At 33.4% G+C, this 17788-nt stretch overlaps 2 protein-coding genes across 4 annotated transcripts; one reads left to right on the top strand and one right to left on the bottom strand.

Annotated features, from left to right (window-relative positions):
- Positions 1-985: 985 nt before the first annotated feature.
- Positions 986-1670, top strand: LOC120172498 (zinc finger A20 and AN1 domain-containing stress-associated protein 5-like). Its single transcript, XM_039179950.1, has one exon. The coding sequence runs from the start codon at positions 1074-1076 to the stop codon at positions 1545-1547; it is 474 nt and encodes a 157-aa protein (XP_039035881.1). The 5' UTR covers positions 986-1073; the 3' UTR covers positions 1548-1670.
- Positions 1671-6899: 5229 nt separating this feature from the next.
- Positions 6900-10087, bottom strand: LOC120172465 (sm-like protein LSM7). 3 transcript variants are annotated; one of them, XM_039179917.1, is made up of 6 exons: positions 9830-10082; positions 9586-9667; positions 9343-9369; positions 9186-9257; positions 7916-7968; positions 6900-7273 (listed from the first exon to the last, which is right to left on the bottom strand). In XM_039179917.1, exons 1-6 carry the CDS (start codon positions 9830-9832, stop codon positions 7184-7186), a joined length of 327 nt encoding a protein of 108 aa, XP_039035848.1. In that variant the 5' UTR covers positions 9833-10082; the 3' UTR covers positions 6900-7183. The 3 variants fall into 3 exon arrangements, with proteins under 3 accessions (XP_039035848.1, XP_039035849.1, XP_039035850.1); XM_039179919.1 differs by lacking the exon at positions 6900-7273 and adding an exon at positions 7596-7784 and having other exon boundaries at positions 9830-10087; XM_039179918.1 differs by lacking the exon at positions 9343-9369.
- Positions 10088-17788: the final 7701 nt, after the last annotated feature.

Below are 17788 nucleotides of genomic sequence, written 5' to 3'. Positions count from 1 at the left end.
TTTGAAGTGTACTCAAATTTAGAACTCTTTCATCTGTCACTCGATCCGAGTTTAGGAAAACTATACTGACCCAAAGATTAATCCAACTTTTAAATTAAAGAATTTTATATGATCTGAACTAACACATTTATATAATCTATATTTTTATTAGAAAAATAAGGATATATATATATATAAAAGTTAAATATGCTATTATTTTATGATCGAATCATGTATTTATACCATTAACATCAAAATTGAATCAAATAATAAAATAAATACTAATCTCTATTATATATTAAAATCAAATAAAAATAACATAAAAAAGTTTTACATCTTAATTGATAATTTAATGGTACTCATTATACAAATGGTCCCCGACTATAGGTACTATTTTATTAAGTCACTCAACTATTAAAAGTTATAAAATTCATCAGAAAAGTTATAAAATAGTCATCCGACTATATAATGTTGATTTATTAAGTTCATCGACTATTAAAAGTTATAAAATGATTACCTAATTATTCATTATGTTTCAAACTTGTCTTTGCCGTTAAAAATGGTAGTATCTATGATGGACGATAACATGATAAGTGAGATGATAATGATTTGAGATTTTGAGATTGTATTTTATCATATCACAGTAAGTAGGTTAACGTTAAGTTGAGAATTCATCAATTTTTTAACAGAAAAATGACGAGTTTGGAACATAATGAATAATCAGTGATTATTTTATAACTTTTAATAGTCGAGATATTCAACAAAATAATACTCTATAATCGAATGACTATTTTATAACTTTAATAGTCAAATAACTTAATAAAATAGTACTAAGTAGGTATCATTGTGTAACCCTAATCTCAAATATAATATTAATTTATGTGGTTACCCAAATACAATTTGGTATGTTTGCGTGTAAATATAAAAGAGAGCAATAGTATGCGGTCCAAATTCCATTGCCATTACCGACCTGCCGTTTCTTCCACAAAGGGAAAAGCCCCTAAATTTCTCATAGTCTCCGTTTGCTTTCTCCCATCTTCTCCTATTTATTTTCTCTGATTATATCGGTTGTCTTGGCGAGAAGGAAGAAGACGATGGCTCAAAGAACCGAGAAGGAAGAGACCGAGTTCAAGGTGCCGGAAACCATGACGCTCTGCGTCAACAATTGTGGTGTTTTAGGTAATCCGGCCACCAACAACATGTGTCAGAATTGCTTCAACGCCACCACCACCGCCCTTGCTGCTTCCAGTTCACAATCGTCGAGATCTAATCCGTCGCGTTCGCCGAACAAGCGATCCGGTTGTTCTCCACCTAAAACGTCAACGTTCTCACGCGCCGTCGCTGTGAATCCGGCTTCCGTTACGGAGAAGAAGGTGGTGAACCGTTGTTCCGGATGCAGGAAGCGGGTCGGGTTGACCGGGTTTCGGTGCAGGTGCGGGGAGCTTTTCTGTGCGGATCATCGGTATTCGGATCGACACGATTGCAGCTACGATTACAAGACGGTGGGGCGGGAGTCGATCGACAGGGAAAATCCGGTGGTTAAAGCCGCGAAGATAATCAAAGTCTGAAGCTTTTATATTCTGTATCGAAATTTAAATTAAATTAAAACATATTTCTTCACCATTTTTCAACCTGGAAATTTTAGCTTAGCTTTGGGGATTGATGCTCGATCTCAAAGATCGTTTCAAAAAATTCACTCAAGATTGTTGAAGTCGAAGAAGATGATTCTCTCTTCTAGTTGTTCCTTTTTCACATTTACTTTCCTTTTCCTGGAAAAAAATGAATTGTATTAGGATTCTGACATTTTCGTTTTAGTACTTTTCCTTCATTTGTAATTCTTAGATTCTTTGTTTAAACATTAAAATTTTGATGAAATTAATTATTGCAATTATTTTCTGGGAAATTGATTATTGCAATTTTCTTTCGGTTTTATAATTATGTGATCTTTTGAAATTACAGTAATTAGTGACGATTGTATACAAAAGTAGTAATAATTAGCGACGATTGCATTCTTCGTCGGAAAAGAACGTTTCGTTTAAAACTAAGGGTAAATTACGCGTTTAGTATATAAGTTATCAGTTTTTGTATGTTTTAATACATAAATTTTCATTTTTTCAAGACAATACTTAAAATTTAGTTTTTTTTCATTTTAATATCCTAATTCAGACTTTATAGTTAAATTTTGAATTTTTTTAAAAGTTTAAGTACTAAAACAGACTGAAATATTGATATTAAAACGGATCGAAATTGTCGATATTAAAACAATCGAAAGTGATAATTTAGTATTAAACATATTAAATTTTTAATAATGAGATTTTAAAATGAAACAAAAAACGTTAAATAGTGAGATTTTAAAATAAAACAAAAACTAAACATTAAGTATAAATTTAAAAAAAATAAAAATTTAAATACTAAAATAGAATAAAATTGATAATTTAATTAATAGTTAAGGTATTAAACATGTAAATTAAAATTAAATAAACAGTGCCGCACATAATCGTCCTTCCCAAGCAACCAAGCTACCTTAGCTGTCCGCCGAATCAATGGGTAAAGTCCAAATCCGTTGTAGGCTTGGAAACCGAAAATATATATATATATATATATATATATATATTTAATCGATTTATTATTTTATAGTAATTTAATAATTATTTTATAATTTTAAAAAATTTATGTAATTATAATTTAATAACTTTGATGTTAAGTTTATTTGAACATTAAAATTAAAGATAAATTTAATTTTTGTTAGTTTCGAAATAGTAAGATAAGCTTTCTTGGGGCGAAAGGTGCCCTTGAGGAGCATTTAGCATTATGTTTTTATTTATTTATTTATTATTTTAATAATAAAATTATTATAATGTGATTTTTGCATGTGGAGCAAGGTTGCTACCCTTGCGGACGACATCATCAGCACGCATTATTATTATTATTATTTGTTAAATATTAATATTAATATCATCGTACCAGAAACTAATTAGTCTAGTGAGATGAGACATTAAATATATTAAGTAAGGTTAGGGGTTTAAATCCCGACAATTACGAATGAAACAAACTGAGTTGGGAAAGTTGTTCTTATCTTTACAATACTTGATTCGAATTAGTCGAACAATATATCAGATACTGATAAATATAAAAAATATATTAATGCCATCATCATCTAGGGGACAATCCTAAAATAAATTTATTATAGTGTGTTGTTCTATCCTTTTTCTTCTTTAAGACGTGGTCAGTGAAGGTTAAGGGTCGTTAAACTATTAGCGGTTTGCTAACGTGACACTGCAAATATATACAATTAAAATTACATGATTTCCACGTAGATAATATGTGGATTAAGTTTTGGTCATTTTTTTTATATTTGAACACTTTTGCTCGCTAATTTTAAAAAATATAAGTTTTGGTCACTTACGTTATCATTTCATTAAGTTTTGGTCACTTATTTTATCAATTTAATAAGTTTTGGTCGAAGGTGATCAGAGTTCTTATGCATGGAAAGGGATTCATAAGGCCTTACAGGCTCTATCACAGGCCTTATATTGGAGAGTGAGTTGTAATAGTAATACGCGACTATTTTATGATTCGTGGGAAGGTACGAAACGAGTAAACCTTACAGGAACTTACAACTCTCCGTAACTCCAGCATGTACAATGCAGAGATCTCATGCACAGGGACCAACCGCGTTGGGACCAAGCTAAGGTGAGTAGGATCGTGACTGGTGATGATGTGGATATCGTGCTGCAAAATTTGATAGCGCCGTGTGCCACGGATAGTGTTGTAAGGTGGAACCATGACTCGGGGATGTATTCCACAGCGTTCGGCTTATTGGTGGCTTCAGAAGTCATCCCACACCGTTGATGCCATCTCACCTCTTTGGAAGATCATTGCGAAACTGAAAATCCTTCCTAAGGTGCGTATTTTTTCTTGGAGATCAACACATGAGGCCTTACCGGTAGGTAGTAGGGTGCTAGCAACCGGCCTAGGTAATGGTATCTGTCTAATCTGTAAATTAGATGTTGAAACAACCCTACATGTGGTCCTGAATTGTTTCTTCGTACGTGACGTTTTTCGAGTGGCCGATATTTCAGGTGCGTTTCTTACTTCACCATATACAACAGCTATATTATGGTTGGAATCTGCTTTTGCTACGCTTGGGGTTGATACTTTTGCAGGTTTCTTGGTCCTACTTTGGAATGTATGGAACGGGCGGAACTCACTGGTACATGAGGGACGGTTGCAACCTACTTGGGTTCTAGTGGCCAATGGCAGGGTTTTGCATCAGGATTTTCTTCATGCTCAATGACAGAACCTATGCTAGTCCTATTGTTACTGATCCTTGGAAATGGCGACCACCAAATAGACATGTGATTAAGTTAAATGTGGATAGTGCTTACAGTCCAAAAACCAAGATGGTCATTGTGGGGGTTGTCGCTTGTGATGCTTTTGGTGTTGTTCTTGGTTGTTTAGCTACCACGTCAGGAGGTATTTTTGATCCGGGACTGGCATAATTGCATAGTCTTGCAGCGGCTGTTAATCTTGCTTCAGAGGAGGAATGGCAGAACATTGTTATTGATATGGATTCCACTACGATTGTCAACCTGTATAATTCTGGGAGGGATGATGAATCTACCAACGGTGTCCATATGAGGGCTATTCGTGCCAAATGTACTAGCTCTAATAGTTGTATAGTGTTTTATGTTTGTCGGGAAGCTAATAAGGTTGCTCACAAGTTAGCTCAAAGAGCTATTCAATGCAATGTTTCCTATTTTTTAGTCTGATGTTCCATAGTTCTTTGTTAACGATGTAAAACATGATTGTTTCCAGATTGATTAATGGATTTGGGCACTATTTTCCCCTTATAGGAACCCAACTTTTGTTGGAAAAAGTGATTTTTAATGAGCTCATTTTACTTAAAAAAAAGAAAAAAATAATAATAAATTTTGGTCACTTGAACATTGAATGTCGTTAGTTTGATGATGTGACTCATTAATAACATAGATTAATTTTTATTTTAATCCCTACACTTTCGAGGACATCTCTGCTCCAATGTTCTATTTCTTTATTTGTCTTCTTTTATGGACTCGTGCTGCATTTTAAGAATAATGAAAGATTTTCAACTTCTAATAACAAAAAATAATACCACAAGTCCAAAGAAAAATGATAGGGTAGACATCTAGAGATAAAATGAAGTCAAGTAATATCAGTTATACAAACTAAAATTCAATTTTCAAAGGTGGTTTTCCCTTGAGAAAGTGTCTCCGGTGAAACATAATCAATGGATCCAAACAATTCGATAATTTGATCCATGAATTCATCCATTAAACTTAATAAATTGATAACTTAAGTGACCAAAACTTAATAAAACAATAATGTAAGTGACCAAAAGTGCACAAATATGAAAGTGATCAAAACTTAATCCACACATTATCTACGTGAAAATGATGTGATTTTAATTTTATGTATTTACCGTGAGTAAGTGACAAAAAGTGCACAAATATGAAAGTGATCAAAACTTAATCCACACATTATCTACGTGAAAATGATGTGATTTTAATTTTATGTATTTACCGTGCCACGTAATCAAACTGTCAAAGGTTTAACATTCGTTAATCTTCCGTGATCAAATCTTATGTTTTTTGAATTCAATGAAGAGAAGTTTATAAATCTCAAACGAAAGTGACCATTTTTTGTAGTTTATCATTTTCTTTAACTTATTTTACCGACAATGGTACCAATTTTTATATTGATCATCAACCATGGATTCTCTTTTTTATTTTTGTTGATCAACAACCATGGATTCTTTTCTTTTTAGTATTTTAAACGAGAATAATTATAATTGATTAAGATGACACTTAGTTACAATCTTGCTAATATATATATACCCTTGAATTACATTTTGATACACATTTTACATAGTTAATATTTTCTCATGATGCTCGACTCTAATTTATCATTCTCGATAATCTTTCAATAGATTAGCCCCTTTTATGATTCATTTATTGTTACAATCAAATTTGTTTGTATCAATTTTTCATTCTAATCTTTTAATTGGGAGTTTAACCTCTTTCATATATGATCTAAAATAATTAATTTATTGTGTCAATGTTATAGGAAAATATCTAAATTATATATATAATTTACAATAGTAATTATAAACTCTTATGATAATTTTAAATATTTTTATTTTTATTAAGTCTAGCAATTTTAATTAAAATATATTTTCTTTTTTAATAAGACTAGCGATTTTAATTAAAAGAGAATAGTGCATGCATATGTTAAGTTACACATTTGATATTTAATATATTCTCGTTATTTTAAAAAGTATATCTAACGATACATAGTGCTTATATTTTGGTATCCATCGTTAAATTTAACCAAAGATTCAACACAAATAATGATATGGCATGGTATAATAACAACAATTTTAATCCTCAAAATTTGCACAAATTGATATGAATAACATAATGATGTGATCTAAGCCAAGATTAGAGCATTTATCATGTTACGAACTAAAGGCCCTCTAAGAAATATGTGTAAACAAACCTCTCAATGGATATTGTAAACAGTGGAGGAAAAATTTTGAAGACAACTTAGCCTACATCTAGACAGTAAGGGAAAGGTTACTTTCAAGTGATTATAAGCAAGAGAGGCGTTATCAACATAAGAGTAGAATAACTCGGTGATAATGCACTCGAGAAAACGACGACGACAATTGTAATGACCACAATTCGGATGTAATTAACACAAAATGTACCTTAAGACGGATAAAGGTTCCACTATATGTTGCACTGTCTAACAAAATCTAAGCATGACACTTTTGATGTTCACTCTTCACTACTTGAAACGACAAATATGCAAGACAGGCAAGTGAATTATGCTTATAGTCCAAATACAAGTAATAGTAAGCATTCATGGAACAAGCATAATAAAGTGCCAAAAGCCGGACATACATCCGTTCTAACGTTTTTCGTCGACAGTGACTAAAATGATTCTCTTAAACAACGACTTCAAATAAACTAAATGCAAAGAGAGAAAACACCCTAATGCTATACTAGTGACTATGGTGTTTAAACTTCAAAATATTAAGGTTTGCTGTTTTGGTGTTGATAGCTTTCAAGATTTAAAAACATGCACATAGAAAAACAGACTTCAAAATGTTAGAATATAACGGTGAAGGAACGCTATGCGGCCATTTTGAAGAGGGATCAGATCAGGCTCCATCTGGCTGGATGAAAGGATTGGCAATCTCATCCGTGCCATCAGTTGGCGACACCAGCATAACCGCTGTGCCCCTACAAACCTGCATCAAATAGTTAACATATTGTTCTACTTCAAATGCTATACTACGTGTTTGCATTGACATCCTATAAACCCTAGGAATTTTATTACAATCACTTCCTATTATTTCATATAGTATTAACACACACATAAACATTCCATTTTTTATCTTTTGTACACACAGGTTTTATCTTTCTTCACAAATTTTATTTCAATAATCAATAATATTTTATGCCAATGATTCTTGCTTAAAATTGTTGGAAAAGCATGAAATATTAATGTCGTGAAGCAATAGTGATCTGGTTGGGGTGACAGACTCGAACAGAAACAACAGTATTAAAAAGAACTTCAATTTTGATTACATTGCCTGTGAACGATAAGGTAGTAGCATAGACTCAGCAACTTGGACAAAATTTTAAACAATCTTGTAAATGCTGAAATTGTTATCAAGTGGAAATTTGATACCTATACCTAACAAAATCATCTTGACACTGACGTTTCTCTAGTGGATGTCACATGAATATGGTTTAGACATGTAAACAGCCAAACTATTCTCAGGTAACAAGTTCAGGTTATTAAATCCATACACTCCAGCAGAGAAAATACATGCATTGATGGAAAAATAAACTGTAAAAAGGGTAGAGAAGCAAAAGAAAGAACATACTATCAAGCCAAGACGCCTAGTCTGATCAGTAGTCTTCAATGGATCATCCTGGTCTGCAGAGTATCCATAAATAGAAGAGCAAATCATTTTTTTTGTTTGCAGTATAGATATAAAACAATTGCAGTAAGAAAGGAAAACCAGATACCAAACCCCCCCAGAAGTTTCAAGTTTCAGTTCGCAACTGTCCACACTCTCAATTGCTTACACATCAAATAGAATTAGAGAAAAACAAGTTTCACCTATTCAGAATAAAAACTGACTAACTCTGACATGAAAATTTGCTATAAAAAGTTGCCTATAACTTCAATTTTGTAAACAGACCATCCGATAAGCAGGCCATCCAGATTACACGTTTAGAGATTTATCCATAAAGCCATTGTTTTCCATTAAAAAGGAGAACAAGTGTATTCAAGAGAAAAAAAAAGGAGGAAATGCATTAAATTCCCTCAGTGGGTAAAACATGAAGAAATTGCATAAACTGTAACCACGCACAACCAAACAAAGATGGAAGATCAGATCCTCAAAACCTCCAAGCAGCAATTATTTGGCAAGATATAGCAACTGCTGCAAGAATTTATCTGAATGAGCTGATACTAATTGCTCAGCATGCAGCAAACATGTGTACTGGCAGAGCTCTCTAATCATGCTTATTTTTGCCTAGATTAAGCAGCACAAGTTCAAAAGTTTAATTGATGGAGAAATCTTGTAGCTCTATAGGAAGTTTACGGAACAGACTTCCGTGATCTGTTTCCTGGGTGCTTTTGAAGCTAATTAAAGGGCAGCATGCAACAATCGCACTGCAAAATTGCAATTTTCAATTTAAGAGGCCACACTAAATCAGCAGCATAGCATACTGTTTTTTTTCATTTATATTAGACAGAAAAATAAGCAAACACTTCTTTGTAGTATGAGATAGTTGATGGTAGACAATGCATAGAAGAATCCTTAGAAGAGGTGGAGCAAAGAGAAAGTGCCAAATAATTTATGCAAGGAAAACAAGTGAAATACTTGCATTGAGCCTATGCTACTTGCACTTGGGTGGGAATGTAAGATAAGGTATGTGTCCGATACATGAATGATTTCTTTTTCAATGTATTTGGTAGCTCCTTGGAGAGCTAACACAGACACTTAAGAAAATGAACAATTAGAGCAACATACCCTGAAAGTACAAACAGTTACATAGGTAAATATAGTAACCAAGAATATAGTCTAAAAGCCAGCAAGATGTAGTAAACCACACCAATAAGCATGTTTACAATGAGGCAATTACCTCGGAGAAACTCTACAGCTTCATCCAGGACAAGATTTAGTAGTTGGTCATATCCTTTTAGGGTCCCTGTGACTGAAACAGGAAAAAATGGCTCATGAAAATGACAATATATAAACTCGACCAAACAAACGATGGGAAAAAGAAACAACTGCCATACATCTAGGGCACATGACATATTGCAATGCTTGGCATTAGAGCCTAGAAGTTACTATTACATATGAGATAACATTAGATTCCTGATGTCGAATTATTTCTATATACCGATCTTACACATCACTCATAATCTAAAGTTCTAAACCCATATACCATTCGATTCTATATTACTGAATCAGTCCTTTTATATCCCAATAAAAACCTTCAGAATGATAAAAAATGAAAACCGAAAGCTTAGCAAACAGACCTTGTCTACCACCAGTGAGTTTGACCTGCACACCTTTGTCCACAAACTTAGCCAAATCCAAGACAGTTTCTTTCCTTCCCGACTGAAAAAGCATGATCATCCATTACAAGCTATTGTTTAAAAATTTAAAAAAAAACAGCAAAAAAAGAAGGTAAACAAGACCTAATCCCTTAACAGGCAATTCTAAGAACAAGGTTTAAGTTAATTGTTAGAGTTTAAAAAGGGACACAGAAATGAAACTTGCCATATTCTAGGTAGTTTTGGCACCTGTGTGTGATTTCTATACCCTTGCAAATGCAATTTTCCAGGCCTTTACCCCAGAAACTGTAAACAACAAAGGGCAAACCTTAACGGATTTAGAAAAGAAACGGTGCGAATAAGTATCAAATAGCAGCGGCGCTAAAGGCCTCAATAGCAGCGGATCGCGGCCGCAAATCAAATATAGAAGAGTGGTGCAGAGGCAAGATAGCATATAACTCAAAATCTCTCTCAGGGCCCAAAATATAAATCAATATTCAAATTCAGTTTAGGTTTTCATAATTACCTTGATTTTAATTTCGTGGCCTATAGGGAAACTCCAAGTCAGAAGAGAGGTTTACGAGCAAGGGTACAGACGAGTGATTAAGGGCTTTGTCTAGCGGCAGGGTGTGTGCGAGGGGAGAAGGGTAAATAGGTCCGGAAATTTTTAAGAAAAAAAATAGCAATTGAAGTTTTTTTTTATTAATCTCTATAAGGTAATCTCTATGGTGTTTGACTAATAAGGGTTAATTTGAGTGGTAAGTAGATTAATATCACTTACGTAAAGTCTCGAATTTAAGTTCTTGTGTATGTGAAAAATCTCTACTGAGAGACTCGCTCACTAAATGACAGATGTGCGACGTGAATCGATTTGAATTAATTAAGATACAATCTTAAAACCCGAAAGGATAACCATATATACATTGTACTTAAATCCAGATACTTAAGAATTAACAATTATTTTTTTATAATGAAAGTTATTTAATTCGTGCAGCAATAAAAATTAAATATATGTAATGCATGGGTAAAATCGGAAAAATAATGTTGTTAAAGAAAAAAAAATAGAAAAATGAATGATAATTATTGTAAATTATTTAGGTGGTGTAGTTTGAACGTTATTGTAATCGATAAAGGGGTAAATTATATATTTAGTGTCTAAACTATCAGTTTTGATTAGTTTTAGTATATAAATTTTAGCTTACGGTTCATTTTTGCCCATGTAGTATACTCAATTTATCATTTTCTCCCCTATCATATTTTCACATCAATTTATCCCTCAAAGTTGCTCAATTACATCATTTTATATCATATCCCTGACTTAAAATCCTAAGTTATGATTTATGGCTTATGGTTATGATGTCGTGATTTAGGCTTTATAATTTAGGGTTTTAAGTTAGGATATAATATAGAATGATGCAATTGAGTATCTTTGAGGGCTAAATTGATGCGAAAACACGATAGGGGCGAAAGTGATAAATTGAGTCTACTACAAGGGCAAAAGTTACCCTTTTACCATAATTTTTATTTTTTTAACATTATACCTAAAGTTTAGTTTTTGTTTCATTTTAGCACCCCACCATCAAAAACTTATGTTTTTGTTTTATTTTAGTACATTCGATCAAAATTTAACATTAAGTTTAAAAAAAATAAATGTTTAGGTACTAAAACAAACCAAAACTAATAGTTTAGATACTAAACACATTAAGTTTTTAATGGTGAGTACTAAAATGAAATGAAAAATAAAAGTTAGATATGTTATGACAACATTAAAAATTTAGGTACTAAATTATACTAAAACTAATAATTTAGATACTAAATGTGTACTTTACCTGAAAAAAGTTATAGTGTTTCTTTTTTCAGATTAAAATTATTAAATTTTTTATTTTTACGTAAACATATACGTTTGTTGCAACTTTTTCGTATATCGAACCCTTAAAAAAATTCTTTCGCGCGTTTATATTTTCTGATCCACACAATCATTTTACATTATCTCCAATAGGTAGGTATGATTTCTCAAATTTATATTTATTGTTGGACGATTATGTCCATGCATTTTTTTCCAAATTATAAATAATCACTATGATCTTATATTTAACATTAGTATCAGGATCGATTGCTTCACGAAATGTAAGATTACATCTGAAAATAAAATTATTAAACGTTATATTACTTAACATATTATTGGGCATGATATAGTATTTTGTTTTATTTGAATGTAATATTACAATGTTTGGTTAACGAAATAATGTGTTTACTTTTAGATATCAAAATATTGGAGAATATACATACTACACCGGTGTAAGTATGTGTTAATTGTTATATTCTTTTATTTTATTCATGCTACATATATGCATGATACAACGAAATATCATATAAAAGTATTTGACAAAATTAATAGAAAACATAAAAAGTAAAAATTAAACGTAACAAAATACGTATTAAAAATAAAAATTGAAATCAAATACATACATAATAATCAAAATAAAATAAAAAGTCGATATATTTTTTCAAATAAAATAAAAAGTCGATATATTTTTGTTTTACTTGTTATTTTATATGCATCATATTGATTTTTATCAATATCTAATCCGGACTCCATCCCTAAGTAAAAGGTTTTCATGTACTTAATATTTAGTTTTGAGTTTTAACCGAGTTAAATTTAAAACTTTTTCTTATTTCAAGTCTTTTCGGAAAAAAATTTAAGCTTCAATTTATAATTTCTAATTTAAGTCGACTTGTGAATTTTTAAACTAAATCAAATTCTATTTTAAAATTTACGAATCCAATTAAATTTAATAATACTCAAACTCAACCCTCATCTACAAGCAGCATAAAACTGCAGGTAAGGAGGAGGTGGGGCTGACTATATATGGAAGGCAGTAATGCCGGTTTTAGGATGCTTTTAGCTTCACCTTAGCTATTTCAGTCAAATTTAATGCACTATAGTAAGTTTTTTAGATATAGAAATAAGTCTAGGGTCTCCAGAAATGTTGATATAGTTGATTGAAATTCATAAATTTAAGTTTGTAAGGTTATTGCACAATAACCTTGTCCTTTGATGATATAGTTGATTGAAATTCATAAATTTAAGTTTGTAAGGTTATTGCACAATAACCATGATTCTGGTGTGTGGGAGACATCTATATCCTTGTCTAGTCAGGATAACACCCGATCACAAGATAAAGTTATTTTTCCCAGTGCTGAACAGGGTGGGATATTGGATGTGAAGAACAATATTTCGAAAAGCAAAGCAGTAAAAAGAAAGAAGAAGAGCTCGAGGAAACATGGTACTTTATTTAAGAAAAGCAGGGCGGTTGATCTTAGTGGAACTGTTGTTGAAGAGGTCTCTTATGAACGCACTGGGCCAGAATCTGAAGCTATGGCAACTTTAGGTGTCGGTGAGGCACTGGGCGTTATTTTTTCGGCGTCGAGGGAGGCTGTGATACATCGTCTGGAGCAGAATGAACATGTGGCTTTTCGCTCGGGTGAAACATGTTTGGATAAATCACGTAAGTGGTCAAAGGATTTTTCAGGAAATCAGAAAGTTTGGTGAGAAGTCTTCCAAAATCCTCAAGAAGGGGCGAACTTGGCGGGGCTTCGCTCATCCAAGAGATTTATCAGTCTAAAAAAAACAAGGTGAATGCGAAATCCAAGCTTGGTGTGATATCCTCTAGCAGTCCTTCGATTCAAGTTGATTTACAGGAGGAGCCAACTGCTGGGAGCAGTTTCAGTTCTGTCAAAGAAGCAAATGCGGCATTATTTTTTGACGAGGCCATCTTGGGAGGGGATTTAATTGCGTCAAGAAAGAAAGGGTTGGATAGTTCGGTAATTATAGAGAAGTCGGGTAAGCAATATACTTAATATTGCAGACGGATTGAGCATTCTTCATGTGAGTCCCATTTTTTCATGGATTTTGGCCTAGCCTTGTTATCTTGGAACATCAGGGGTTTGGGAAAAAGTGAAAAAATCAGAGTTATCAATCGGGTAATTGAAGCGAACAAAATAAGTGTGGTTCTGCTTCAGGAGTCTAAAGTTTCTGAAATTTCTGCTTTCATGGACAGAAGGTTAAAAGGCAGGAGAGATTTTGAATTGATTTCAGCTGCTGCCGAGGGATCTTCAGGTGGTCTTATTTCTCTAATGGAACCTAATATTTTTCAGGTTAGTTTGAGGAAAATCTTCAGGAGAATGATTATTCTAAAAGGCAAGCTGGTGTCGAATAATCTAGAAATTACTATCATTAATGTTTATGGGCCGAACTTGCATAGTGAAAGAGCTGAATTTTTCCATCATTTAAATGAGATAATTGTTAGTTTGAACATTCCTGTTATTTTGGGGGGCGATTTCAACACAGTAAGGTTTGATTTGGAACGAACATGGACATATGATCATTCGGCAGCCATGAGGTTATTTGAAGAATTTATTTCGAGTCGGGATTTGATTGACGTTCCTGTATTGGGTGGGCTGTATACATGGTTTAGGGGAGGTGAAAATGTGGTTGCTAGTAGGCTGGATAGGTTTCTTATTTCTCCTGAGGTTGTATGTTCGTTTCCTCATTTGTTGCAATTGACTCTGCCCAGAACTATTTCGGATCACAAACCTGTCATTCTTAAAGAGAAAAAAACAAAACGGTTTGCTAGACCATTTAAATGGTTCAATCACTGGGCGGATGATCCTATTCTTTCTCAAAGAATTAAGGATGTTTGCGAAGCTAATAAAGGTAAAGGTATGCAGCAAATTCTGTTGGCGTCAAAATTAGTGACAAATGACTGGGCTGAGGCATTTTGGGAGAATAAATCAGAATCGATTGATGAGATTAGTAAAAAGATAGAAAGATTAGAGAATGAATGTATCTTGAATTCTAGCAACAGTTCAGCTCAGCTAGAGATTGCCTCTTTGAAAACAAGATTATGGGTTGTTTTGAGGAAGAAAGAACGTGAATGGCTTCAAAAATCTAGATTACGGTGGTTCAAAGAAGGGGATAAAAACACAGTTTTTTCATCTCACAGCTGCGGCAAGAGGTGGATTTAATCAGATCTCGAAAATCAAGGTTCAAAATCGAGTCTTGAAAAATCAGCATGGTATGCAACAAGCTTTTGTTAATTACTTCAGTCTCGGGTATAACGATGTGAAGACTTTGCCAGTGAGAAATTTTGACATTCCTTTTAAGAGACTAAACGCTGCTGCTAGAAGGTTTATTGAAAGACCATTTTCTGAAGAAGAGGTTTGGTTTTCTATAAAGACGTCAGATGGATCAAGAGCTCCGGGTCCGGATGGATTTAGCATGGATTTCTTTAAGAATTTTTGGACAAGTATTAAAGGCGATGTTATGAAATTCATGGATGATTTTTATTGGGGAATAATTGAAGATTACTCGTTCAATAAGTCGTTTATTGCTCTTATTCCAAAGAAAACTGATGCATTGTTCCTTGAAGATTTTCGACCAATCTCCTTGGTGGGCAGTATGTATAAGATGTCTCGGGTTTTGGCTAAAGGATGGCTTCGTGTATTAGTGATGTGATTGGTGAAAATCAGTTCGCTTTCATTGTTGGAAAACAGATTTCATATTGCAGCTTAATCGCTAATGAAGTTATTGACGAACTGGTAAAAAGGAAGAAAGAAGCTATTTTGTTCAAAGCTGACTTTAGTAAAGCGTTCGATATTGTGGACTGGAATTTTTTAAATCTGATCCTAAAGAAAATAGGTTTTGGGAGAAGATGGAGGAAATGGGTTAATGTTTGCATTTCGAGTCATTCGATAGCTGTGTTAGTTAATGGTTGTCCATCTTCCTCTTTTTTTATTAAAAGGGGTCTGCGATAAGGATGTTCGTTTTCGCCGTTTCTTTTTAATATTGTGGGAGAGGCACTTAGTGGGTTGATAAGGAAAGCGGTAGACATTGGTTTGTGTGACAGAGTTACAGTAGGAGAAGGTAGAGTTGGCGTGTCTCATATTCAATTTGCAGATGATCTCCTGATTTTTTCGGATGCTAATGGTATGGGGATTCAGAATCTCAATCGGATACTAAAAATTTTTGAAGTAGCTGCGGGTTTAAAGCTGAATAAAATGAAGACAAAGATTTTTGGTATTAATGTGGATGGTAACACAGTTAAAAGGTGGGCTGATTCGATCTATTGTGGGTGGGCAGAGTTGCCAACTTCGTATTTGGGTCTTCCTCTTGGTCACAAAAAGAATTCCTTACCATTATGGCAGCCTATTCTGGATAGAGTCAGAAATCATTTGGACAGCTGGAAATGTAAATTTCTTTTTTTTGGGGGTAGACTAACTTTGGCTAAATCAGTCTTGCTTAATTTACCTGTGTATTATATGTCAATTTTCCAAATTCCCAAGTCTATAGCCGAGAAAATCAACAAAATGTATTGCGAATTTTGTTTGGAATGGTAAGAAAGAGAGAGGAATTCATTGGCTAAAATGGGAGAATATTTGCGAGCCTAAATCTCATGGTGGTTTGGGTTTATTTGATGTGAACTCTAGGAATCGAGCATTATTAAATAAATGGATTTGGAGATTTAGTGAGGAAGGTGGTAGTTTATGGAGGAATATCATTGTTGCTAAGTATAAGTATGATCATAATTCGATTCTTCCAAAAGCTGTGAATGGTAGGAATTCGTCATGGGTTTGGCTCACCATTGTTAATCCGGCAGTAGCTAATGGGACTGGTTTTATGTCAGAAGTTCGTTGCGTGATGGGTAATGGCTTAAATATTGAGTTCTGGACAGATTACTGGACGGATATGCCATGTTTAAAAGATTCTTTTCCTAGAGTGTACGGGTTGGCCATTAAAAAAACCGGTAAAATAAGTGAGTTCGGCCATTGGGTGTCGGGAGTTTGGGAATGGAATATTGAAATTAGAAGACCATTGTTTGCTTGGGAAGGGACTTTGTGGGATGATTTTATCCAAGTTTTGAATAGAGCAGTAAGTTTAGTTCAAGGTGTGGATAGATTAAAATGGTTAAGCTCTCATGATGGCACTTATAGTTCAAAATTTTTTTGTACTAAGCTAGCTTGTGTTGGCAAAACAGAAGATTCAATTTGGAAATTGGTGTGGAGTAATTTTATCCCTCCTAGAGTCTCGGCGTTCGTCTGGAAAGCTGTCCATCAACGTTTACCGATTTCCTCAGAGCTGGAAAAAAGAGGCGTCAACTGTTTAAATCATCCATTGTGTATTTTCTGTAATCGAGAGAAGGAAACAATTTACCATGTTTTGTGTCAATGTGACGTGGTTTGGCAAGTGTGGCAAAGATGGAGCAGTTTGTGGAAGGTTAACCTTGTGTTTCCTAAGGATATTAAAGGATTGTTACAGGTATGGTTCAATCAATCCATTAGGAAACAAGTTAGACCTCTTTGGCAAGTGGGATTTTTTGGTATAATCTGGAAAATATGGTTGAGTAGAAATAAAACAAGGTTCAATGGTCGTTCCTTTTCAGTGGATCAAATTTTTAATATGGCCTTGCTGCAGATCGGTATATGGGTAAATTATCAATGGCCATCGCTAATCCCAATCGTTCAAGATTTTATTCGCAGTCCTAAATCTTTTATTATTGGTTACTGGGAGTGAGTTTGTGTCGATTTTGGAGACTTTGTTGGCTTTGTCTTGCTGTTTTATAGGGCTGTTTTGGTTCTGGCGTATGTTTATGGAATCTAATATGTTAGCTTACTTTGTGGTTATGTTTCCTAATGTATAAAGCTACTGCCAGGAAGATTGGATAGCAATAGTGTTTCTTGACAAGTTTAGAACTATGCTTTTGTTTGTTCTTGGATTCCAGTTACTTGTTAGTCGTAGGGTGGGTGTTTCTGTTCAGGATGTGTTGTTCATTTTGTGTACTCTATTTGTTGTTACCTACTACCTCAAGACACACTCTTTTTCCTCCATTTAAGATTAGATAGGTTTTTTAATGAGGTCCTTGACTACTTTGTAAACTTCCATAATACAAAGTACCTTATTTTAAAAAAATATATATATAGTCATAATCCAAACTGTAGATGGCGTCCATGAATGCACTTAGAAGTCACTATAAACGTAAATGCAAAATGAACAAAGCATGGATATAACTCACTACTAGTTTACTAATCTAAGGTTAGTCGTAAATTTGTAGGATTGTTTTAGGTACATTATAAAATATATCTTAATTTTTAAATAAATCAGAATCAATTTTATATCATTATATTT

The sequence above is a fragment of the Hibiscus syriacus genome, unplaced genomic scaffold (genome assembly GCF_006381635.1).
Source record: "Hibiscus syriacus cultivar Baekdansim isolate YM2019G1 unplaced genomic scaffold, ASM638163v2 tig00111851_pilon, whole genome shotgun sequence".
Classification (NCBI taxonomy): domain Eukaryota; kingdom Viridiplantae; phylum Streptophyta; class Magnoliopsida; order Malvales; family Malvaceae; genus Hibiscus; species Hibiscus syriacus.
Note: the sequence above shows the minus strand (reverse complement) of the source record. Positions and strands in the feature narration are given on the sequence as shown.

What these genes read in the sequence shown, in the direction of transcription:
- LOC120172498 (XM_039179950.1), top strand. Translation starts at nt 1,074, where the DNA reads ATGGCTCAAAGAACCGAGAAGGAAGAGACCGAGTTCAAGGTGCCGGAA.
- LOC120172465 (XM_039179917.1), bottom strand. An exon ending in ACTCACTGGTGGTAGACAAG is followed by an intron (nt 9,370 to 9,585) that starts GTCTGTTTGCTA and finishes TCTAATGCCAAG; the next exon opens with CATTGCAATATGTCATGTGC. An exon ending in CTAGGCGTCTTGGCTTGATA is followed by an intron (nt 7,274 to 7,915) that starts GTATGTTCTTTC and finishes TATTTGATGCAG; the next exon opens with GTTTGTAGGGGCACAGCGGT.